The sequence below is a fragment of the Sarcophilus harrisii genome, chromosome 2 (assembly GCF_902635505.1).
Source record: "Sarcophilus harrisii chromosome 2, mSarHar1.11, whole genome shotgun sequence".
Classification (NCBI taxonomy): domain Eukaryota; kingdom Metazoa; phylum Chordata; class Mammalia; order Dasyuromorphia; family Dasyuridae; genus Sarcophilus; species Sarcophilus harrisii.
This window is the reverse complement of record NC_045427.1, coordinates 655496690-655521624: the sequence shown is the minus strand read 5'-3', so window position 1 is coordinate 655521624 and position 24935 is coordinate 655496690. Positions and strand designations below refer to the sequence as shown.

The following is a 24935-nucleotide window of genomic DNA, read 5'->3' as shown; positions in this document are numbered from 1 at the left end:
TTTGCATACTGAAATTCATTCCACATCGAGCATGAGCAAGGCTTTTCCCCCCTTCATTCTTAAAAATAAAAATAAAGCATAAAATTCTCCATATATCGGGGACACTAGCTTGCTTAAAGAAATCAAGGCCCAGATGAGGGTGGTCCTTGGCCCAAGCAGGTGAACAACTCGGAGGTTGGGGTTTCTTTCATTTATGAGACTTCTTAGCATTTCAGTCTCAGGATCCGTTGTTTAATGCACAAAGCCCAGCCCAGCTTGTTTCGTGGAATAATTCTATTTGGTAAAACCAAAACATGGCATTATGTTATCATGTCTCTATTGCTCTTAAAAGCAGCTAAGTTAGAGAAGCAGCAGCAACAGCAATGGGAGCAGCAGTAACAGTAGCAGCAGCCATAGCAGCAATAACAGTAATAGAAGCAGCAGCAGCAGCAGCAGAAGTAGCAGTAACAGTAGCAGCAGCAGTAGTAATAATAATGTCTCATTTGACTCCCATAATGCCCCTTGTGAGGAGCCAGTCTGAGCAGATATTATTGTTCCTCCGGTAATTAGGGCAAATTAAGATTATTCACGATATTGGTTGTTTCCCCTGCATACAGAGCAGGTGCTACATAAATGCAGGGCTGATGATTCCCCAGGGAGACCCTAGTGAGCACCACAAGAATGCCCCTGGCTTTCTCTTGCCCTTCATCTCAGTTGCTGTGCCCAGACTTGGGTTTGGCCCGTCCAGCTCAGGGCCACCAGACCAGCTGCTCTGACCCTTGGCTTGCCCAGCACGATGTTTCACCTCTACCCCCCCAGCCCCCAGCCTGCACCTTTGCCTTCGGCACGTTCTTCCTCCTCACTCAGAGCTCTCAGCTGGGCCCTCTCTTAGGGCAGGCCCTCCTGGGCCTCCCTGGGTATCTTCCCCATCACTGGTGGTTGTTTCTGAGTTCCTAAGTGGCTCAAGGGCAGGGACTGTCTTGCTTTTTGTCCCTGCGTCCTTACAAGCTTCAGCATCATTCCTGGCACATCACAGGTGCTCCATACATGCTTATTGAACGAATGAGCGAGTGAGTGAATGAACAAAGCATTGATTAAAGCTCCCTGTGTGCAGAGCCACCAGCTGGACCATCCTGTTCTCATTATAAGAGGTGCAAGTTTTCCTCTTCAGGTTCAAGGGACACGTCCCAGAGTGCTCTTCTCCTTTGATGACTGTTGGGCGAATGTTCCCCAACAATCAGGTCTCTTGGCTCCCATGCAGCCCCAGAGAAGCCCCGCTTGGGAATCGGCCAGATGCAGCTCCCTTATTTAAGTTCAGCTTTTGGTTACTTTCTAGAATTTTTTCTGGCAATGAGACCTGGGAGACCTTTGTTGTCCACCTTGTTGTGTGCTTCTAAGGCACAACCCTGAGCCTGGAAGTTGGAAGGAGTTGCCCCAACTGGGCCAAACCGGCTGTCCCAAAACCCCGCCCTTCCCTGATAAAGTGGTTCCCGGATCTGAGCATTTGGGATCCCAAGACCTTGATAATAATACACATGGCCTTGCACTGGCTTCCCAGGGTTGGGTCCCATCTGGAAGTCACAAGGTAAAGCCCTCCTGGCTCCAAATCCTATGATCCCATTTAATTCTAAGCATGGGGGTTATCTGATTTTCCAGCTCAAAGCAGATTAGAGGTTGCAAATTATGGGAGAGGGCCCGGCTAAGCCCACTATCAATATGGAAAAGCAAAGGCTGACAGGCAAACTTGAAGGGAGATTAGGGGGAAAGAATCTGAAATTCATACACAGAATTAGAATGGGGCCATCGCAGCCTTCCCTGCCTCCACCGACTGTGAGAGTATCTCTGTGTCCTGGTGGAACAGGATAACTCTCTCCCTAATGACGATCCTTGGTCCAGAGCAGACCCCCAGCTGCTCCTGCCATCTCCCTCCTTGTGCCCCTCCTAATCAGAGTGTCTCTTCCTCTTCATTTCCCTATTTCAGAATCTCCCTCTTCCCTCAAGGCTCAGGGCTGGGACTCCCCTTCATGCCTGATCCCTGACACACAGCCCTTCTCAATGCTGCCGTGGCACTTAACTTTGGCCCCCAGAACGCCCCGACATAAGCTCCCTAAGCGGAGGCAATGTGCCATATATATATATATGCTTCAGTAGATATATCTGCTTCAGTAGACATTTACCAAATGGTTACTAAGTTGGTTTTATTAGGATAACACTACATTCAGTGCTTCATACAGTGATAAAAGACAGCCTAGCAGAGTGTCTTCCTATGAAGACCTGAGTTCAAATCTTACCTGGATTCTGCCTGTGTGACCCTGAATATGTCACTTAATCTCAGTTTCCTTTTCTGTAAAATGGAAATGATGATCTAGCCCCGATCTGCCTCACAGGATTATTGTTAAGTTAATGAAATGATCCTCACAAAGTGCTTTGCATGCCTTAAAAACTGAAAATCTTAAAAACCTACCACAATGTGAGCTGTTCCCTTCTCAGGGCAAAGAATCGGAAACTGTGTCCCCTCAACTGGGGAATGGCCGAATAAACTAGGCTATGGGATGATGACGGGATACTGTTGTTCGATGGGAAATGATGAGCAGGATGCTCTCGAAAAAACCTGGAAAGTCCTCCATGAGCTTAAAGAGAAATGTACTGTGGACACAAGGACAGCAAAGCCGTGGGATGGTCAGCTGGGAATGACTCTGCTATTCCCAGCAGGACTTAGGATGAAAAATGCTGTCATACACAGAACTGCTTGTGTCTGAATGCAGATTGAAGCATTCTCTCTGTCTGCTTCTCTCTCTCTCTCTCTCTCTCTCTCTCTCTCCCTGGTCTGTCTCTCTCCTCTCTCTTTCCCTCTTCCTCTTTCTCTCTGTCTGTCTCTCTCCCTCTTTCTCTCTCTCCCCTTCCCTCTCTCCTTCCCTCCTCTCTTTCCCTTCCTCTCTCCCTTTTCCATCTTTCTCTCTCTTCCCCCTCCCTCCCTCTCTCTCCTCCCCTCTTTTAAACTTGATTTTTTCTTGAGTTTTTTTCAGGATGAGAGACCTGTTCTCTTTCACAACATGACTTTTATGGAAATTTTTGCAGAACTTCACATGGGCTTTCTTAATGAGAATGGGGATAGGGGATAAGGGAGAGAATCTGGAACTTAAAGTTTTAAAAAATGTAAAAAACGTTGTTTTAAATGTAACTAGGGGAAAATAAAAACACAAATATAACCTAAAAAACAAAAAGAAAATGGGAGCTGTTATTCAGACAGGGAAGGGGATGCATTTCGGAAGGACATCCGTCCACATGGGATTTTTAAAGGGTTGATGCTTAAAGGAATAATCTTGAGCTATCTAGAAAAAAAGATTATGTGAAAAAAAAATTTAAAAAGAAAAAAGATTATGTGGATTCCTCATCATTTTTAACCGCTGAACTAAATGAGATCAAGCCCCTTTAGAAGTTGAGAAGAGGCAGTGTGAAGAAGGCTGTGAAATAAGGAACCATCCTTAACGTGCTTCCTGTATTCCCATTAAAAGCCAGTGATCCATCCATCTCCCTAAGACCCAGAACAAAGGTGTTAGAGCAGGCTTTCCCTAAGAATGGAACCCTAACAAACTGGGAGTGAGACTTAAAAGGCAGGAAGGAAAAAACGGAGGTAAGTGGGGAAGGGTTTCCCAGAATCCTCGGAAGCAATACAAAGACCCAGAGGGTCTCTCTCTGTTCTTGGGGAATGCTCATCCCAGCGGGGAAGGAGATCATAAAGATCAGCTGCAGTGTGACTGGGCAGGCCCAAATGTCTTCAGCTGCATTAATTAGTTAAGATGAACTTTGGGGGGGGGGTGGAGATTGCAGAACATAGGGGAAGCACAAATAATAAGCACTGAAGCCCCCCCTTTTGTCAGAATAAATGTGCTTGTTGACTCCCATCCCATTCAGACCCTGAAAGCAGTCAAGCAACAAGGGGGTTAAAAGCTCCCTCCCCCCCAGCATCCCGGTTGATTCTGAGAAGGGGGCCCAGTGTTCTGAGAAGACCCACAAAACTTGACCTCAGTGGGGGCAGAGGGTTGGCAGAGGTTGGGACATGAGAAATGAAGGAGCAAAACTGTGGGGCTGGGGGAGAGGATCCCACCCACTGGCTGACCCTTCTGAATGACCCCTTTGTGCAGACAGGGGATCAAGGGAATGGGTCCTGTGAGAGAGCTTACAGGGACACAGGGACACAGGATCTGATTCCCTCCATCTGTGGTCTGAGAGGACACAGGATCTGATTCCTTCCATCTCTGGTCTGACAGCTCACAGGATCTGATTCCCTCCACCTTTAGTCTGACAGAGACATGGGATCTGATTCCCTCCACCTTTAGTCTGACAGGGACATGGGATCTGATTCCCTCCACCTTTAGTCTGACAGAGACATGGGATCTGATTCCCTCCACCTTTAGTCTGACAGGGACATGGGATCTGATTCCCTCCATTTATCTGACAGGACATGGGATCTGATTCCCTCCACTTTAGTCTGACAGGACAGGGATCTATTCCCCTCCATCTTTAATTGACAGGACATGGGATCTGATTCCCTCATTTTAATCTGACAGGACATGGGATCTGATTCCTCCAACTTTGTCTGAAGGACATTGGGATCTGATTCCCTCCATCTTAGATCTGACGCCATGGATCTATTCCCTCCCTTTAGTCTGACAGGGACATGGGATCTGATTCCTCACCTTTGTTACAGGACATGGGATCTGATTCCCTCCACTTTTAATCTGACAGGACATGGGATCTGATTCCCTCCATCTTTTCTGAAGGACAGGATTGATTCCTCCATCTTTAATCTGAAGGGGGGATCATTCCCTCATTTTATCTGACAGGACATGGGATCATTCCTCAGCTTTTAATCTGAAAGGGAAGGGTCTGATTCCCTCCACCTTTGTCTGACAGGAACAGGGATCTGATTCCCTCCACCTTTAGTCAAGGGACAGGGATCATTCCCTCCACCTTTAGTCTGACGGACATGGGATCGATTCCTCCACTTTAGTCCCGCGGGACATGGGATCGATTCCCTCCATCTTTAATCGACAGGACATGGGATCCTTTCCTTCATTTTATCACAGGACATGGGATCTATTCCCTCCACTTTAATCTACAGGGACGGGATCTTTTCCCCTTCATTTTAATTGACAGGGGACAGGGATCTGATTCCTCACCTTTAGTCTCGGGCAGGATCATCCCCTCCATCTTTAATCTGACAGGACATGGGATCGTTCCTCCATCTTTAATCTGACAGGACGGGTCTTTTCCCTTCATAAATCACAGGGACATGGGATCATTCCCTCCATCTTTAGTCTCACAGGACTGGGATCTATCCTCCATCTTTAAATGACAGGACATGGGATCTGTTCCTCCATCTTTAGTCTGACAGGACATGGGATCTGATTCCCTCCATCTTTAGTCTGACAGGACATGGGATCTGATTCCCTCCATCTTTAATCTGACAGGACATGGGATCTGATTCCCTCCATCTTTAATCTGACAGGACATGGGATCTGATTCCCTCCATCTTTAGTCTGACAGGACATGGGATCTGATTCCCTCCATCTTTAGTCTGACAGGACATGGGATCTGATTCCCTCCAGCTTTAATCTGACAGGACATGGGATCTGATTCCCTCCACCTTTAGTCTGACAGAGACATGGGATCTGATTCCCTCCACCTTTAGTCTGACAGGGACATGGGATCTGATTCCCTCCACCTTTAGTCTGACAGGACATGGGATCTGATTCCCTCCATCTTTAGTCTGACAGGACATGGGATCTGATTCCCTCCATCTTTAATCTGACAGGACATGGGATCTGATTCCCTTCATCTTTAGTCTGACAGGACATGGGATCTGATTCCCTCCATCTTTAATCTGACAGGGACATGGGATCTTATTCCCTTCATATTTAATCTGACAGGGACATGGGATCTGATTCCCTCCACCTTTAGTCTCACAGGACATGGGATCTGATCCCCTCCATCTTTAATCTGACAGGACATGGGATCTGATTCCCTCCATCTTTAATCTGACAGGACATGGGATCTTATTCCCTTCATATTTAATCTGACAGGGACATGGGATCTGATTCCCTCCATCTTTAGTCTCACAGGACATGGGATCTGATCCCCTCCATCTTTAGTATGACAGGACATGGGATCTGATTCCCTCCAGCTTTAATCTGATAGGGACATGGGATCTGATTCCCTCCACCTTTACTCTCACAGGACATGGGATCTGATTCCCTCCATCTTTAATCTGACAGGACATGGGATCTGATTCCCTCCATCTTTAATCTGACAGGACATGGGATCTGATTCCCTCCATCTTTAGTCTGACAGGACATGGGATCTGATTCCCTCCATCTTTAGTCTGACAGGACATGGGATCTGATTCCCTCCAGCTTTAATCTGATAGGGATATGGGATCTGATTCTCTCCAACTTTGGTCTGACAGGTCCATCGTGAAGTCTGGCTGGGCCCTCACTCTGCTCTCTTGGTGAATGAGCCCCAGACTTTTTACAAACTACCAATAACTTATCTCCATAATGAATTTTCAGTTACCGCCGACATAGGCATAGCCCGGAGAGGAAATGAAGAGATCGGAAGACCAAAATGCAGGCTGAAAAGGCGAGGGAAGATTGCTCTTTCCCTCCAAATGTATTAGATCTTGCAATTTGCATATACAAAGAATTCAGCAACATTCCCTGGCATGAGAAACAGAGCCAGATGAAATTATAAGTGAAATCAAAAAAGGCGTGATGGCTGAGACGGTATCGTACATACATACATTACAACGACTGCGCATAAATTAAATACAATTTAGTTAAACAAAAAAAGTATCCATAATCTTGCATTTTTAAAAAAAAGTAACGTGGAAATGCCTCAAAATGCTGAAACACAAGTGTCAAGCTCATTTGGAAAAGTCCTTAAAAACACATAAAAATACCTTTTGAAAGCACGATCTGCATTCGTCATTAATGTAACACAGGAAGGAAAGAGCTCAGGCGGTCACACAGTGACCAAGAAAGCATACAGATCAGAAGGGGTCTTCTCATCATTATTTGGCATTTTAATAGTTACATGCAACAGAGGAACCTCGTCAGCAGGAGGCTGCGGGGCCACCAGGGCCGGCTTTCTCTGGCCAGGAGGATGCGTCTCTCCAGATCGGTCTCTTCCATCGGACCTGGCGGCGATCGGGGGGACACAATGGATGAGGGTCTTCTGCTGGGGGATGGAAGCGTGGCCACCATCAACGTGGGACCCATAGGGCAAAGCCCAGAGCTCTGGGTTTGTCAAGCTCTACTCCTGAAAGGAGCAGGGGATCCCGGACCTTCTCTGCTGTGGAAAGTTTAATGAATTTATTTATTGGGTTGATAGTGAGGAGAGCAAGTCTCCCATCCCTTGGAGATCACACAGTGGCAGACTGGCCCTAGAGAGGGGCGGGCAGGGGGCTTCCCGTATCCCTTTGGCCAAGTCACTTTCCCTCCATGGGTCTCAGTTTCCTCGTCTGTAATTTGGGGCTAGCAGAGTATTTCCTGATTGGAGCTGTCAGCTCTGAGCAGGTAAGGGTGCTCAAGAACCAGAATCCAGGCAAGTAACCAGGATCAATTTAAGATTAAAAAACAAAACCCAGAATACGGCACTTGGATTTGCCTCGAAGGTGCTCCAGTGCATCAATGTTATTACCAGATTTGTAGGCAGAGAACCTGAATTGGAATCCAGACTCTGCTACTTACTCCCTACAGGGCGTGGGCAGTTCCCTGACTTCTCAGACCCTCAGTCGCCTCCCCTAAAAAGCGAGAGGGCCAGAGGCTTGGCTTTCACTCCCATGATTCCTGCACGGCTGCAGCAGATTTCTAGCCTCTTGTTTTCTTCTTGTGTAGTCCAACATCCCCATTGTCCCCCGGGACGCGTCCTCCCATCACTGGAGACATTCAGGGCGTGCTGATGAGGTCCAGCACTGCCCAGATGCCCAGGGGCCGTACAAGGCAGGGTCTCAGGCTGGGTTCTGCATCCCTCCAGCTGGGGACCCATATCCTCTCAAGGAGAGGTGAAACGTGTACTTGTGCCTTTTCTTACCGACTAGAGCGATTCTGAGTCCAAAAAGTCTTCCTGCACAGGTCAGAGTAGTTGTGGGGCCAGAACAGTTCTGTCGAGCCAGAGCAGTTCTGTTGGACCAGAACGGTCCAGCTCTGGAACTACCTGACTTCTCAGTGAGACTTTTCATCCAATGGATCCAGCGGGTGCAATAAATTAGATCAAATGGGATTGAGATTTGTTTTTTGTGCTCATATACCTCTGTCTTAAGATCCTTAAGTTAAATCAGGCATTTGGCCTTCCTCCTCCTCCACCTTCTGTCCTCCGTGGCGGTCCTGTTCTGTGGAAGGATTGATCTTCCTCTTGTACATAAGGTCATCACCCTCCCCAAACAAACTACTTTTGGGGGAGGATTTCCTCATCTCTGTTTTAACCTTAAGAGATACTTTTAAAAAGATCATACAAATCTAGACAGACTTTAAAAGTGTTAAAATAAAGAATTAAGTTCTTCACACAGGACAAGTTTTCACACTAAAGTGTTTTCCAGAGAATCTGAAGGAGAATTATTTCCATTTCTCTGAAGACTTCCGCTTAAGCACTCTGCTTCGAAGACTTTCTGGCTCATGGGAAAATCTGGAATGACACTTGGGGAGCTCATGGGGTGTTTTCGGAGGGGGGAGGTTGCTTTTGGCGTCTTCAGGGACAGTCTGTGGCAGAGTTTGGGCCGAGGCATCTCCGGGGTCCCTGACTTGGAGGCAGGCCTGAATAATGGGGAGGTTTTTGAGGTGCTCCTTAGAGGCAAGGTGGGCACTCCGGAGGCCCACCCGACAGGTACGGAGTTGGGGCCTACAGAGACAGCCCTGGCCAAAGCACATACACACATACACGCCTACTTACGTATGTGTGTGTATGTATACAAACTGATTATCCTATGCTCCAGACCTGCAGCCAGGTTTTGAAATGGTACATAATTTTTAAAAATGAAAATGAAATATGTAGATTAAAACAGAAGACTTAAAAAACCCTCTGAATGAACCAGACTTGGAGGTGACGGCCTAGAAGGCGTTCAGAAAACCTGCCTGAACTGTTTGATCGACGATGGAAATGACTATTTCAGCATCAGAAATAAGCGTGTGAAGGGATATTCATCTTTTGAGCTCCAATGGCGGCCGTACAAAATTCTGAGCTGCTCGACCTTTGAAATGAAATGCACTATTAAGCTGCTGACAAGGGAAAATACTACAGCCTTCGGCTGAGCGATATATACATGTGTGTAGAACGTTATTTTACTTAACATGTTATGCCAATTTAAAACAAAGATGATGCTATTAAGTTTAATTTCTACCTTTTAGAGCAGGGTGATATTTAAAGTGTAACAAAATATATACACAGGAATTAGAAACAATATTAATGTCAACTATGAAATAAATTAACAAGATTTACAAACATTGGTACTGACCATTAAATTAAAAAAAAACATTTTAAGGCAGGAATCTTCATTTGAAGTTAGCATAATCAGAAAATATATCGATGAAATCTTGTACCACTTTATAGCAGAATTCATACTGTTCCTAAAAAAAAAAAAAAGACAGAAGAACAGCTAGTTGATTCTCCATGATTAGTATGGAACAACATGTAAAATCCTGCCAATTTGCCTAAAAATACTGGGCTATTTTTGTCTACAGAGTTCTATCCTTTCAGTCCTGGCCTGGTTTGTTTTTTGGTTTTTTTTTTTTGTGACAGCTGAGTAAAATATATAAATATTGCTCAAGAAGCCTTTTATGTCGGACAGGCCATGGAGAAGGGGCTCAATAATATATGCTGAAAGAACAAAAAATGAACAACAAAACAAAGAAAGGAGACTAGTCTTTTCAGGTTGAAAAATCGAATTTTAGACTCGATTAGCATATTGTGGAGATGCCCCCCCCCCCCATAAAGGCCTTTTAAGCTTGTATAATTAATTTTTTAAAATAAATTAAAATTAATATTATATTAAATTTTTATAATCCCAAAATGACAAACAACAGCCTTGGTAGATACAAGTCAACTGCTTCGAAACCATAATGTGTAAAGAGGCGAATCTGAGCTGTTTTTAAGGTTGGCTGCCCGTCCACAAGCAATCCCGAGGCTTCTTGTGGCCAGATTCAGAGACAGGCTTCCGTGTCCTCAGCCCAGTGAGCAGGAGGAGCCAGGGCTCGGGAGGCCCTGAAAGAGGATCCCCAAGCTAAGGGAGCGGAGAGGGAGGGTGGAGAGTGGGGCAAGCAGCTGCGTGAGTCTGGGAAACCATGAAAAGTGGGTCAGAATAAAGAGATCTGGAGAAAACAGCTCCTTTGTCCTGGCAAACTGTTAAAGGTTCAGCGGCGGCTTGAAACCAGGCTGCTGGCGAGTCCGGGAGGAGGAAGGTGCGGGACCTTCTCAGTAGCCAGCGCAGGAGCTAGTTCCTCGTGGACGTCATTTCTCAAGTCCAAGAAGAGCCTCTTTTCCCGATTCTCCCTGATCTGAAGGGGCCCGGGAGGAACTCTAGCATCTCCCAGGGGCCCTGGCTGCCGGGGAGGATCTCCTCATCCCCTTACTCTTGGATCCCAGGCTCCCTGGCTCCCGGGGCCTTTCTTGACTCCTCCAGCGCTAGTGACCCACCCCTAAGTAGACCCTAGTCCTTGCGGTGCTTTCACCATCCTCCCCGCCCCCGGGAGAAGGAAAGCTCCTCCAGGGCAGGGGTTTTTCTCCCCCCCCCCTGCAGAGCCCCCTCAGTGCCCCGCCCCCCACCGCAGGCTCCCGGTGCTTCTTGGCCGAGCTCAGCCGGGCACCCAACCGGCAGGGGCGGGAGCGGCCCTTCCGGTGCAGACTTCCCCGGACCCGGGGCCTACCAAGGTTTGCACCATGTGTGGCCGCTGCAGCCGCAAGCTCTTCACGGCCTGAAAGACGTCCAAGAGTCCCTCGGCTTTCACCCGCTCCAGGATGTTGCTGAGCGCGATGAACGTGCCCGTCCGCCCGGCTCCGGCGCTGGGGGGGAGAGGGACACGCTGGGGGGCGCCCGCCACGGGGGGCTCACGGCCCGGGCTCCCGACGGAGCCGCCGTCTCAGCCCCCCCCCCAGCTGGGGGAGGCAGGAGGATGCTCCCAACGCCCGACGCCGCAGCCGGGAGCCCCCGCGGCGGGTCCTGCCCATCCCCAGCCCTGGCAGGGCTCGTGGGCCAGGGTGCTCCCTGACTGGGTCACACGGACGTCAGGGGGGCCCCGGGAGGAAGGGAGCCGCCCGCTCCCGCAAAGAGCCCCCGCCCGCCCGCCTCCTCAACCAGCAGCCCCCGGCGCTTCTCCGCGGGGAATCGGGACTGTGGGTAGTTGTCAGAAGGTTTTCTTTTTCCTTTTTTAACTTGGAAGGGACCGAGGTGAGAGAAGATCAATTTTTGGCAACTGAGAAAATTTTAAGGAAAAGGAGAAAACAAGCACTTGTCGCCACCTTCCAGGCAGCAGAGACGCCCGTTCTTTGTCCCTTCCCTGGCCTGTGTTCCCCCGAGATCCCCCCCCCCGGTTCTCTCGGGTCCCCCCTTCCCGGCTTCCCTCCCCCCGGAGGGCAGGGCCCGCGGCTTTCCGGGCCAGGTCTCCTCACACCCCCCGCGCCCGCCACAGAGCCAGGGCCCGGAGCCCTCGGCCACGGGACTTAACCCGCGGGCATCAATTATCCAGGGACGAGGAAGCTCCCGGGGAAGCGAGAGAACCAAGGGCAGCTAAAGGCCGTCCCGGCCCCTCGCCCAGAGGCGGCACCGAGTCTGTGGGCCCGAGACCCAGCCCGGCCCCCAAACGGGGGCCCCGCGCCCGGGACCGAGCCAAACAAAATGGGGGAGGGGTGCCCCTGCCCCGGGCTCCCCTGGGGGGGCGGGGAGGAGGGGTCCTGCCTGCCCCGGGGGGGGGCACTGAGCCTCTGCCCCCCGATCTTCCTTCAAAAGTCACTGGAAATGGGCCCCGAGCCCGAAAGGAAACTCGAGTTTTCTGCGCTCCCTCCTGGGCTGCCGGGGAACAGCAGCCAGAAATGGACCAAAATAACCGGGTTAGTTTCACCCGGAGATACAAACATCCGGGAAGTGGGGGAGGGGAAGGGGGGAGGGGAGGGGAAGGGGGGAGGGGGCGGCAGCGGCTCCTAAATGGGAAGCAACAACCGCGGGAGGAAATGAAGTCATGGAGATTTCTGAGCCTGATCTGAGACAAAAACCCGAGAAGATGAGTTAGGGCTGGGGAGGGGCCGGGCCCTTTGAGCCGCCCTCCGGCTTCCTTCCCGCTGTGTCCCGGGCCTGGGCCTCGGGGACACACACCCTGGGGGAGGGGGGGGGGGGGGGAGGAGGCGTCCGAGCGTCCGTGGGGCCCAGTGCGGGACGCGGAGCCCGAGCTCTTGTGCCTCTGGTGGGCCTTGGGCTTTTCTAGTTCCATCAAATGATATAAATCTCTGGTACAACAAAAGGCCGAGAATATAAAAGGAATTAATGGGGGACCCGTCATCCAGTCCTCAGTGACCTGTGATCTAATGTTTGAAAGCCCCAAACTCCAGCTTCGGGGATGAGAACTCGCTACTTCACAAAAAATTGTCGGGAAAACTGGAGAACAAAGTCAGAAGCTTAGCCCAGACTCGCATCTTCCCCCCAGACCAAACCCAGGTCAGGATGCGCACAAGATTTAGGCCCAAAGGGTGACACGGAAGCAAATGAGGACATCGAGGGACGGTTTACTATCAGGGAAAGGGAGGAATCTGTGGCCAAAGAGGAAATTAAGAACATTATGAAGTGAAAAATGGGCAACTTTGATCACATTGAATCAAAGTTTTTGCCCAAACAAAATCAATGCAGCCGAGAGTAGAAGGGAAGCAGAAAGCTGGGGAAAAACTTTTCCAGCCGGTGTTTCTGGTAAAGGCCTCATTTCTAAAACATATAAAGAACTGAGCCAAAGTTATAAAAATACAAGCCATTCCCCAATTGATAAGTGGTCAAAGAATACGAATGGACAATTTTCAGATGAAATTAAAGCTATCTATAGTTGTTTGAAAAAGATGCTCTAGATCATCACTTATTAGAGAAATGCAAAGTAAGACAACTCTGAGGTGCAGCTTCACACCCCTCAGATTGGCCAAGGACAGGAAAAGATAATGATAAATGTTGGAGGGATGTGGGAAAAGTGAAACACCAATGCAGTATCGGTGGAGAAAGGATCCGGCCATTCTGGAGAGCAATTTAACTGCATCCCCTTTGATCCGACAGGGCCTGTAGTGGGATCCCAAAGAGATCATAAAAGACATAAAAAGACAGACATATGCAGGAACGTTTGTAACAGCTCTGCTTGAAGTGGCAAAGAATTGGAAAATGAGCAGAGACCCATCAATTGGGGAATGGCTGAATAACTTATAATATATGAAGCTAGTGGAATATTATCGTTCTATTAGAAAACGATGAACAAGCTGATTTCAGGAAGGCCTGGAAAGATTTACATGAACTGATGCTGAGGGAAACAAGCAGAACCAGGAGATCATTATCCACAGTAACAGCAAGACTGTGCAGTGATCAGCTGTGATTGATTTGGTTTTTCTCAGCATTTCAGTGATCCAAGGCAGTCCCCGTAAACTCTGGATGGAAAATGCCATCTGCTCCACAGTGAGAAATATGGAGACTGAATGTAAATCAACACCTGCTTTGTTCACCTTTTTTTATTTTTTTCTTTTCCTTCAATCATTAATCTCATTGTTTGCACCTAATAATAACTCACATTTCTGTTGTGCTTCAAGGGTTTGTAAAATGCTTTCCCCACGGCAAGCCCCATGACACAGAGAGCGAGCACTGCCCTCACCGGGATCTCCTAGCTCTGCTCTCCATCCCCCTTCCAGCCTGGCCCCCTCAGGAAGGCCCACAGAGGAACCTCACCTGCAATGCACAGTGATGGGATGGTTGCCCGTCTGCTGCTGCTGCTTCTGGACAGCGGCGATGAGGTCGATCATCCCTTTCCCTTCGGCGGGGATCCCGATCTCAGGCCAGCCATGGAAGTGGAACTGTCTGACCAGTCTGCTTTTCTTCTCCTGCGGGGAAAGGCGCGGCACAGTCAGTCAGGAGGAGCGCTCTGAGTGTTTTATTTTCAGGCTCTGATTTCCATCCAATCTCCAAGCCTTTATTAAGCATCTGCCCTAAGGTTCACTCTCCCGATGGCTCACTCTCCAGCTCAGATCTTTTTTGTGGAAACCAAAGGGCATGGGAACCAATGCTAACCCTGGGCAATTCCCTTGATTTTAGAAATTCCTCTTTGGATAACTTCTCCCGGATGCCCCCGGAGAACCCCCTGGTCGTTGATGGTTCTCTACTCCAGGGATCTCCACTAAGAAGCGGACCAAGAAGCTACACTGTGCTGCCCATCAGGCTTCCCTCCCCTTACCCAGAGGAATGAATTACTGTGGGGGCCCAGTCCTGCTTAATAAAAAGCCAGCCCCTATTCATTGCTCCGGCAACTCTCCGGGTCAGCAGGTTTCAATCAGCAATTTTCAGCCTCCACCCCAGAGGGGAAAAAATGACAGCATCTAATACCTGATTAAAAGTCACCATGAAATCCCGCACACTGATGGCCTCCGACACGGTGTCGCTCTTCAGTTCAATATTGATCTCCCCGTAAGTCACAGAGCCATCTGCTGGCCAATACTGGAAGCATTTTTCCTAGAAGAGCAAAAGAAGAAACAAAGACTTCCAGTCACTCTTTTCCTGCAAATTCTGAGAACATTTTAGGAACAGTTCCAGAGACTTTGAATTTGTTTAGTTTCTGTAGTGACATGGCAACTGGCCACACACACACACACACACACACACACACAAACACACACACACATTCATCTCCATGTTTGTATGATCTTACGTAATGGGAAGGAATAACATTTTCCCTGCAGCTGCTGACATTGGCAAACAAAAATGGGCAGCACTGAGAGACGGCCCCAACAGAAGGTCTTGGAGGCTCTTAAAAGAGGGCTTTGTTATCCCGAACAGCTCCGTGGAACCAAAGTTTTCACAATCAGGTTCGCAGGACCCGAGTCCCCATTTACCCAAGCTCTCAGCCCCCTGCCCGTGCCAAGCTTCCTTTCTTTTAAAGTAGAAGACGTGTGCAGTGTGTACATTTATAGAATAATTACATGGTAACTTAAGGGGAGCGGGGAGTAACGAAAACTGTCAAATAACATCTATGAGAAACGATCCTTGGTGCCTAAGGAGATGGGGTTATGGGGGGGAGGGAGAAGGGGGCACGGCTCCCCACCTGCTCCCTCTCTTGGACCTCGGTCAGCATCACGATTGTGTGACATTTCCACTCCCACACCATCCTCCAGAAGTCTTCCACGGTGTGCGGAAGCGGTCCTTGCGTGGCGATGAAATAGTCCTTCTGCCGATAGCCCTGGAAAGAGAAGGGACAGTTTGATTCTGAGCCACTCTTTTGGGCTCCAGTGAGCATTGTGGGGGAGGGAGGAGCATGTTGTCCCAAACCCAAGCAGGGCCAGGAGGTGACTCCTTCAGACAAAATTGTAGAGGGTGGAACTCTGGAGAAGTGTACTTGAAACAAACTTGAAATATTACGTCCATGTGATTGATAAGATGATGGTTTTCTAGTTTCCATATATACTTAGTACTCAGCATGGTGATGTCGTGGTTCTCTAGTTCATACATGCTCAGTGTGCTGTAATGATGTCATTGTACTAAGGTATAGAAGGGCTGAGAAGGACTGGAAATGAGACACTCCATCTTTGACCATCCTGGTGGCTCTCCTGCCTCCTTCTCTCCTCCACTAAGATCAAGATTGGAGGTAGACTCGAGTGAGTGTGTGCTCGAGCTTGCTCTCAGACCAGAAAGCTAGCCCAGACATTACACAAAATGATTTGTCTGCTTCTAACCTTTTAGTGTCAGGGCATTCTCCCAGCTCATTTATTTTTTCTTTTTCCCAATTTTTAAACATTTTACATTTTTGAGTTTTAAATTTTATCCCTCCCTCTCCCTGAAACACTAAGCAATCAGATAGAGATACATGAGCAATCATGTAAAACATTTCTATATTATCATTTCGCACAAAAAGACTAATAAAAGAATAACAATTTTAAAAAATGAAAACCAGAATGCTTTAATCTGTATTCAATCAATATCAATTCTTTCTCTGGAAGCAGAGTGTATACCTTATCATGAGTCCTTTGGGATTGTCTTGGGATACTGCTGAGAACGACTAAATCATTCCTTCATAGTTCTTCATTAAACAATATACCATTACAATGTACAACACTCTTCTGTTCTCTTCACTTCACTATGCATCAGTCCATGTCAGTCTTTCCAGGTCTTTCTGAAATCATCCCGCTTATCCTTTTTTATAGCACAATAATATTCCATCACAATCACACTTGTTCAGCCACTCCTCAATCGATGGGCATCCCTTTAATTTCCAATTCTTAATCATTGCAAGAAGAGCTGCTATAATTTTTTTTTGTACACATAGATCCTTTCCCCTTTTTTTTGGATGTCTTTGGGATAAAGACCTAGCAAGAGAATTGCTGGATCAAAGAGCATGCACCATTTTATAGCCCTTTGGGCATAATTCTAAATTGCTCTCCAAAAAGGTTGGGGTCAGTTTACAATTTCACCAACAATACACTGGTGTCCCAGTTTCCCCCCATCCTCTCCAACATCCAACATTTTCTTTTTTTGTCACATTAACCATTTTGGTAGGTGTGAGGAGATACTTAAGAGTTTTTCTAATTTGCAATTCTCTGATCCATAGTAACCAGGATCATTTTTTCCCACATGACTATAGCTGGTTTTCATTTCTTTGTCTGAAAACTGCCTGTTTATATTTTTTGGCCATTTATCAATTTGGGGAATGATTTGTATGTTTATAAATTTGACTTTGCTATCAGAGATAGGTGTTGAAAATTTCCTCCTACTCTGATGCTTTCTTTATAATTTTGGTTGCATTGGTTTTGTTTATGCAAAATCTTTTGAATTTCATAAAATAAAATTATCTGTTTTCTATTTCCTAATGATCTCCAGATCTTCTTTGGTCTTAAATGATTTCCTTTTTGATAAATCTGACTCCCAGTCCCTTTCTGATGGGGGTTTGTAAACTTCTGACTCTTCTGGAGATGGTCTCTAAACAATGCACGATGGCACTTCTACCCAGCTCAGCTCCTCGGGCATCCCTCATGCTTGCAAAAGGCTCTTTTGAGGTCAGCAGTTGGTAGGGACGATAATAAATGGAAAAGTATTGCAGCTGTTCATCGGGTTGCTGAAAGTCTCAGGGACAGTCTTCATGAGCAGGGGCCTTCCTCAATAATGTGTTGGGACCCACAATCCAAGGAGAAATGCTCAAGCCTTCCCCTTCTTCCTGCCGGCACCCGCCCAGGAAGGGCTCCCAGGACCAGCCGGTTTCCTCTTGGTCCTGCATCAAAGCAGGCTCAGGTCACGATCTGGACCAGTCAAAGCCTTCGGTGGATCTGTGCTGCCCACTGAGTGACAGCTGAACTCCTTTCCTGGCATTCAAAGCCCAGTATGATTTGGTACCAACTCTCCTTTCTAAACTTACCTCAGTTTTTTTCAGCCAAGATGAGTACTTTTGGGGTTTGTTTTTTGCTGAGGCAACTGGGCTTAAGTGATCTGCCCAGGGTCACACCAAGATGAATATTGTTTGTGCCTGAAGATACCAATGCTTTACTGACCTCCCACAAATGTTACTAGACATATGTTTATCTGCAAACATTTATGTTTCTCCCCAACAGAAATAAGTGCTCTGAGGGCAGGCTCTGTTCCTCTTGTGCCTGGCCCAGAAGCTCAGTCTGTGTATTCCCGGGGCCAAGCCTTTGTCTCCACAGCGACTGAGAGCATACAGTAAGTGCTTAATAAGTGCTTGTGGCACACCAGCATTTCCTCTGAAGCCCAGGGGGGACTCTCAGACCACGTATCAGGGCACACTTACATCTATGAAGGAGGCGTTGATGTAGTCGGTGTATTCTTGGCCCCTTTTCATCGACAGAATCACTCGGTTGAAGTCATCTACAAAAAAGGGGAAAAGGAGAGTCTTTCTGGATTTCATTGCCCTTGGGTCTGTTATGACCAGCTTCTAATACATGATCAGCTTCCCCTGTGGCCTCTCAGATTGGCCTCAGACTCATCACTCTCCCCCCTCCCTTCCCTGAGGGTCTTTCTCCCTGTGGCCTTTCCCCACCTCAGTCCTCCCTGAGAACCAGAAGAATCTCTGCCCGACAGCCAGCAGCGGCTCCCTCCTGCCAAGCCCAATTCCGTGATATGGCCCCATACAAAGTGAAGCCGGATTCTGACTCCAAGGCCGTGTCCACCCCAACGCCCCTCCCCCAAATCCCCCCAGCTCTATGTCTCCTCTCCTTGATTAGACACTGAGCCCCCTGGGGGCTGGGAGGAAGAACGACATTCAGATGGAGGGCCGGGATGCCAGGGGCCCAGGAGCAGATCTGCAAGGGACGTTTCCCCAACAACTGCTGGTGAGGGTGAGCTCGTAGGGACTGGGGAGGACCCGCGGGGCTCCTCCCACCTCCAGATCCCTGACTGTGTCATAACTGGGGCCTGGGGCCGCAGACCAGGCTAGAAGCTCACAGAGCTAGTCTCGAGAAACCCCAGCTTCTGGCAGAACCTGTCAGGCTCTGATTGGAGGGCTCCGAGTCTTCTCATTGGGCTACGTCTAAGGGAACCCCAGGGGAGCCTTTCGTGATGAGGGGCCGCCTTACATGGAATGATCTGGATGACGCGTGCTTTCTTCATGTTTGCCGGCAAGTTGCCCGTTCTCATGTTTTCTTTCATTATTCGGACGTTTGTCAATTTCTGCAGTTGGGAATATAGAGAAGCGCAGTTAGGTTGGGAGGGCCCTGGATTCCTCCATGCGCCACATCACGGTGGCCCTTAGAAGAGCAGACCCAGGAGGGGCCACTTCAACTCCCAGGCTTCGGAAAACAGCAAGGAACATGTCCTGGGCACTTTCCTCCACACCTTCCATCCATCCATCCATCCACTTACCCACTCATCCACCCACCCACCCACCCATCCATCCATTCAAGTATCCATCCATCTAAACACCCACCCATCCATCCATCTGACCATCCGCCCCCCCCCCCCTCCATCCATTCTTCTCTCCATCACTGTCTGGAAACACTTCCTAATACTGAGGGCGGCCCTGTACTGATAGTGCCTTGAGGTGTACGGAACGACCGCGTTACACTGACCCTGGCGAGAAGGACATGGGGAGTTTTCTCCATCTTGCAGACGAGGAAGCAGAGCCCGGCCCCCAAAGCTGAGCCCAGCCCAAGTGGCCGCGCCGCTCCTTGTGCTGCCCAGCCCTCTCCCCACTCAGTCACGGCCGGCTCAGCTCTTGCTACCACAGCTCAGGGGGAGGGGGGTGTTGGTGACCTCTGCATTCCGTGCAGCGTCTGCCCCCGGGACTGGCCTCCTCCCACTGCGCCAGATCTGCCCCTTTTTGGAAAGGTTCCCTGGTTTCCCAGCTGCTTCTCCAGCTCAGAGATGTCCCCGGGAGGCCCCGGCCCCGTCAGCACTCACCCTGAACTCCTCCTCCAGGCCGATCTTGTCCAAGGGCGCCGTGGGGCTGTGCAGGGACTGGAGGTGCTTCTCCAGGGAGGCCACGTCCAGCTCGGTGTCCCCGTAGAGGTAGTATTCTAGTAAGGCTTGGTAGATGAACGTGTACTGCATCTGGGGGAGGGGGAAGATAAGGGAAAGTCAGAGAGAGCAGAGCAGGGGTCACAGGCCCCACCTGCCGTCCTTCCTGGATCTGAAAAGGAAGTGGGGGAGGGGGACGAGGAGGGGAAGCTGAGGAGCAAGCGGTGCTTCTCCACATAGTAAGATGCTCGTGTGATTCAGGGCCCATGCTTGGAAAGCAGCCCAGGTAAACCCCAACAGTTTTGTTTTTTTTTTTTTTTAGTTTCGTCTGTGTTTTATTTTCGTAGACCCCAGACTCTTCCTAATGTCCTACCCCTAACTCACAAAGAAAAACCGCTTTGAAATGAGCCGACCCGGGGGCCACATTCGCATCAGGGCCCCCCTCCCTGGGAGGGCCTGAAGGCCTGAGCCTTCTACAGTCCGGCCCCACATTCTCCAGATGGGGGGGGGTACTTTGGTTTGAATCCATTGGCCACACAGGCTTCATTCTGGGCCCAATGGTTCACGGGTAAATGCGAGGCGGGTCAGAAGGGAAAGTTCTGCAGTGAAGCCCGTCACTTACGTCGGTCTGAACCATCTGAGGCCGCTGGTTACGGATCCTGGAGACAAACTCGAAGACGTCGACCTTCTGCTCAGCGTGCATCATGTCTATGATGGCGTCGATGACAATGAAGGTGCCTGAGCGGCCCACACCGGCACTGAGGGAGGGAGAACAGGAGGAGGAGGAAGAGGAGGAGGGCCAAGAGGGGAGGGCAAAGGGAGGGAGAAGGGATGAAGGGAGGAGAGGGGAAGGGAGAAGGGATGGAAGAGGAAAGGAGGAACAATGGGAGGAGGGAAGGAAATGGGATGGGAGGGAGAGAAAGAGAAGGGAGAGGAAAGAGGAGAAAAGGAGGAGATAAAGGAAGAAAGGGAGAGGGAAGGGAGAGTGAGGAAGAGGGAGAGAAAGGGGCAAGATGAAGAGGCATGGGAGAGGGGGAACGACCAAGACAGGGAGGAAGAGGAGGAGATGGAGAGGAGGAGGAAGAGGGGGAGAAGGAAGAAGAAGAGAGAGAGGGAGAAACCGTTACTTATTACACTCATTGGCAGATAAGCAATCTCTGGGGATAAATAAGAAGCTTCAGCATTTTCTTCCAGGTCCAGATTGCACAGAAGAATTTCAATTGGGAATCATGGATTTTAAATTTGGGAGCTGTCCATGCCACGGAAGGAGGACCCGATGTGGTCTGCGCAGCAGCCACTAGAGGGCGGCCTCCCCTCAAAAATGATCCCCCACTTGGAGGGACCTGGCTCTGAGGCGTGGGAGAGATGGGCCACTGCTACCTACGCCCCCACCCATGACAGAAAAGCTAGATCCCATTTCTCTCCCTTTTAAGGTTGAGCTAGTGAGAATGGGCCTTTCTAGAGCATTTTAAAGTTTGTAAAGCACTTTACAAGTATTGTCACATTGGATCCTCACAATGACGCAGGGAGGCAGGTGCTATTATTATCTCCATTTTACAGATGAGGAAACTGAGGCAGGCAGAGGTTAAGTGACTAGCTCAGGATCACAGAGCTAGGGATATCTATTGAGCTACTCCCAATGCCAGCCTCCTTGTCCACCCTTTCTAAGTATGGCTAAGTATGAACTCATGAATTCACCAGCTGAGGCAGGAAATACCCTCAGCTCCTCCATTGCCCCTGGCAGGTTCTCCCGCATTAATTCAGTAACTACTTCTCTTTGGAGGTTCATATTCATATTTACCATCCCATCCAAATCCTTGTATCTGTATAGACCTCCTAGTCACTCCCTTTCCCTCATAATTTGTCTTTCTTTCAACATACATAGGGACTCTCCCTCAAGCACCCCAGCCACTCAATTCCTTAACCTACTCACCTCCCACGAGTTCCTCCTCCACATCTCCTCTGTCACACCCAAAGGTGATCACACCCTTGATCTTGCTATTACATGTACCACCTCCATGTTCAAGAATTCTCAAGTCCCTTTATGTACCCCTAAACCTACTGGTTTTCCATTTCTCCATCTGTTCTCCCTTACCAAAGCCTGCTCTTCACCCATCCCATGACCTCTAATCCCTTGACCCCTCAATTCTTGCTCTCATCTGCACTAGCTACTCTCTCCTCTTCTCCCCATCTTGACTTCTTGGTGAATCAGTTCCCCTCTATCCTGTCCTCTCCTCCCCCAACCCCTCCCTATGATTACACCCTGACAAGCCTCAGCCTGGATTCAGTCTTTGTTCTTACACATACACTTTTGAATGAGGGTGGAGAAAATCATGTCATCATTCTGACTGGGTTCACTACAACTGGGCCCTCACTGCTGCCAGGAAATCTTTCTATACTTCCTTTATCTGCTCACACTTCCATTCTCCACCGAGGCTCCTCCCTAATCTTCTTGTCCCTCTTCAAAATTTCCACAGTTCCTCTCCCCCAAACAGAACTCATTATTCTTCCCCTGTAGCTCCTCTCCCCATCTTCCCTATCACTGCTGAGTGCATCTCCCTCCTTCCAGTCCCGCAGGCTCACAATCTAGGAGTCAGGCCAGATTCCTCTGTCTGTCACAAATCAAAACTTGTCAGATTTCACTCCTAGCAGCATCCCTGGTAAATTTCACTTCTGCAGCATCCCTGGTAGATTTCACTTCTGCAGCATCCCTGGTAGATTTCACCTTTGCAGCATCACTAGTTGATTTCACCTCTAAAGAATCTCTTGTTGATTTCCCCTCTACAGCATCTCTTGCTGATTTCTTCCTCTGCAGCATCCCTGGTAGATTTCACCCCTGCAGCATCTCTTGCTGATTTCATCTCTGCAGCATCCCTGGTAGATTTCACCCCTGCAGCATCTCTTGCTGATTTCACCTCTGCAGCATCCCTGGTAGATTTCACCTCTGCAGCATCTCTTGCTGATTTCTTCCTCTGCAGTATTCCTGGTAGATTTCACCTCTGAGCATTACTAGTTGCCTAATCCCTGGTAAATTTCACCTCTGCAGCACCTCTGCTAGATTTCACCTCTGCAGCATCTCTGGTTGATTTCACCGCTGCAGTATTTTGACTACACCCCCTCTTCTACACTCATACTGGTCCTGATCATATCACATCTGGATTATAACAAGCTGCGGTCTCCAACTTCTCCCCACACCCATCCATCCAGACGGGTCCTGTGGAGACAGGACTGCTGCCAAATCCATCTTCCTAAAATTCAACTCTGATTGAGCTGGGAGTGACCTCCCATGGCCTCTGGACCAAACTCTCCACAATGGGGCTCTGGTCTCCTTTCCCGGATTATCACACACCCTACACTTGCTCTCCTGAACAAATAACCTTTCAGTTTCCCTCTTCGGCATAGCTACTTCATCATGCCAGAATCTCATTCCTTCATCTCCATCTCTTAGATCCTGAATTTCCTTTGAATCGCATGTATTTCAGGTCCTACACAAGGCCTTTCTTGACTCCCCCACTGTCTAGAGCCCCTGCTCCAAAATTCTTCTATTAGTACTTTGTACATTTATATCTCTGGGCACATGGAGGCTTTCCCCCCATGAAATATAAAGTCCTTGACAACAGGAACCCTTTCACTTTTATCCTTTTATCTCCAGTGCCCAGCAAAGTGCCTGGCTCACAGGAAGGGCTTAGGCTTTTTTTTTTTTTTAGTGAAAAGCTAGCAAGAGGAGGAAATTGAGGAGAGAAAGAAAAGGCCCAGCCAGGGGTGGGCAGACAGGCTCTCTGAGTGCTGATGGAAGAATAGTTTTATAACAGTTGTGGGGGAGGAAGAGGAGGGTGAAACCTGAGGCCATGAGAGTAGGAGAAGGCACCCGAGGCCATAGCATCAGGAAGGGCCCTTGTGTAGGACCCTGAACTAGGCTTTGAGAGAAAGTAGGGATCTAAGAAGCTTACAGGAGCAAGACCCACCTTCCAGGCATGCAGGATGGCTTACGGAAAGGCAGAGAGATGGCCATTATTCAATATATTATATTTATGACAATGATCATAGTAATAGCTTAGACTTATGTGGGACATTAACATTTACCAAATACTTTATATCCTTCGCCTAAGAGTCCAGCTGAAAGCCAATTTAGAAATAATAAGTAGAGTCTCTCGGCAAGGATCTGAGTCCTCTTATTAACACGGTCTGTCTTTTGACTTAATTGCTCAGGGTATGTAGCAATGAGAAACCTGAGCCGAAGCCCCCAAAGCGACTTCGAGCAGTGATGGTGGCCTTGCTGTCCAATCCTCAGGAGAAAGAATCCTAGAACATGGAACATTCGCCTTGTCTTTCCCATTTCCACAGACACAGTCACCTCCTGAACTTCCTTGCTAACAAGGGCACGGCATTTTATAGGAAGCTTCCATTAAGACACTGGTATTGGAAGCGGGATGAAGAGAAAGAGCAGGGAAGGAAGTAACAATAGCTGATGTCTTTGTGGAATCTCCCTATGTTATGTCATTGGAGCCTCACAACAGTCCTATGAGCTAAGTGCTAACACTATCTCTTTTTAGAAGAGGAACCCGAGGTTCAGAGAGAGCTTGACATGGCCAAGATCACCCAGCTATTAAATGTCAGAGGTTAGACCGGCTTCTCCGCATCTCCCTGATTTATTTATTAAGGAAAATCATAGGTATTTCAGGAGGTCATGAGTAATACTGATTGGTACTGCGGTAGCAGGAAAATCAAGGAACTCTGAACTGAGAATTAGGAGGGCTGGATTTGGATTTCACCTCTAATGTTTTCCACTTATGTGAATAGGATAAAGTTATTTCATTCCTGCTAGGCCTCAGTTTACCCAGATGTCAATGAGGGAATAGGACTGGAGTCCCTCTAACATCCCTTCCAGGTCTAAAAAAATTTGATAGTGGCGTAAACAATAGTTAAGCAACTATTATATGCTAGGCTTTGTGCTAAGTACTTTATAAATCTAATCTCATTTGATTTTCATGACCACCCTGTGAGATAGATGCCATTATCATCCCTATTTTTACAGTTGAGGAAACTGAGGCACACAGAGTAAGTGACTTGTCCATGGTCACAGGGTCTGAAACCAGATTTGAATTCAGGTCTTCGTGACTCTACAGTTTGTACTCTATCTACTGCCACCCCTCACTTCCTCTATGTCTTTAAATATATTTAAATCAATAAAAGAAAGAACCCTATCAATCATTAGGTCAAATTCAGAAAATCAACATGTTTTAAAATTACAATCACACACGGAAAGAGAAGTAAGGCATTA

The 24935-nt window shown here is 48.5% G+C and overlaps 1 protein-coding gene across 1 annotated transcript in view; it reads right to left on the bottom strand.

Moving 5' to 3' along the window:
• Window positions 1-6607: 6607 nt before the first annotated feature.
• PTPRE (protein tyrosine phosphatase receptor type E) overlaps window positions 6608-24935 on the bottom strand; it is a 31521-nt gene continuing 13193 nt past the window's right edge. Inside the window, exons 11-19 of the mRNA XM_031949392.1 lie at window positions 20277-20412; window positions 19598-19747; window positions 18775-18868; window positions 17991-18067; window positions 15300-15434; window positions 14585-14710; window positions 13934-14085; window positions 10899-11034; window positions 6608-9602 (exon numbers count right to left, since the gene is read on the bottom strand). Of these exons, the coding sequence (XP_031805252.1) occupies window positions 9528-9602; window positions 10899-11034; window positions 13934-14085; window positions 14585-14710; window positions 15300-15434; window positions 17991-18067; window positions 18775-18868; window positions 19598-19747; window positions 20277-20412 (1081 nt within the window). The 3' untranslated portion in view covers window positions 6608-9527. The remainder of the gene's footprint in view (window positions 9603-10898; window positions 11035-13933; window positions 14086-14584; window positions 14711-15299; window positions 15435-17990; window positions 18068-18774; window positions 18869-19597; window positions 19748-20276; window positions 20413-24935) is intronic.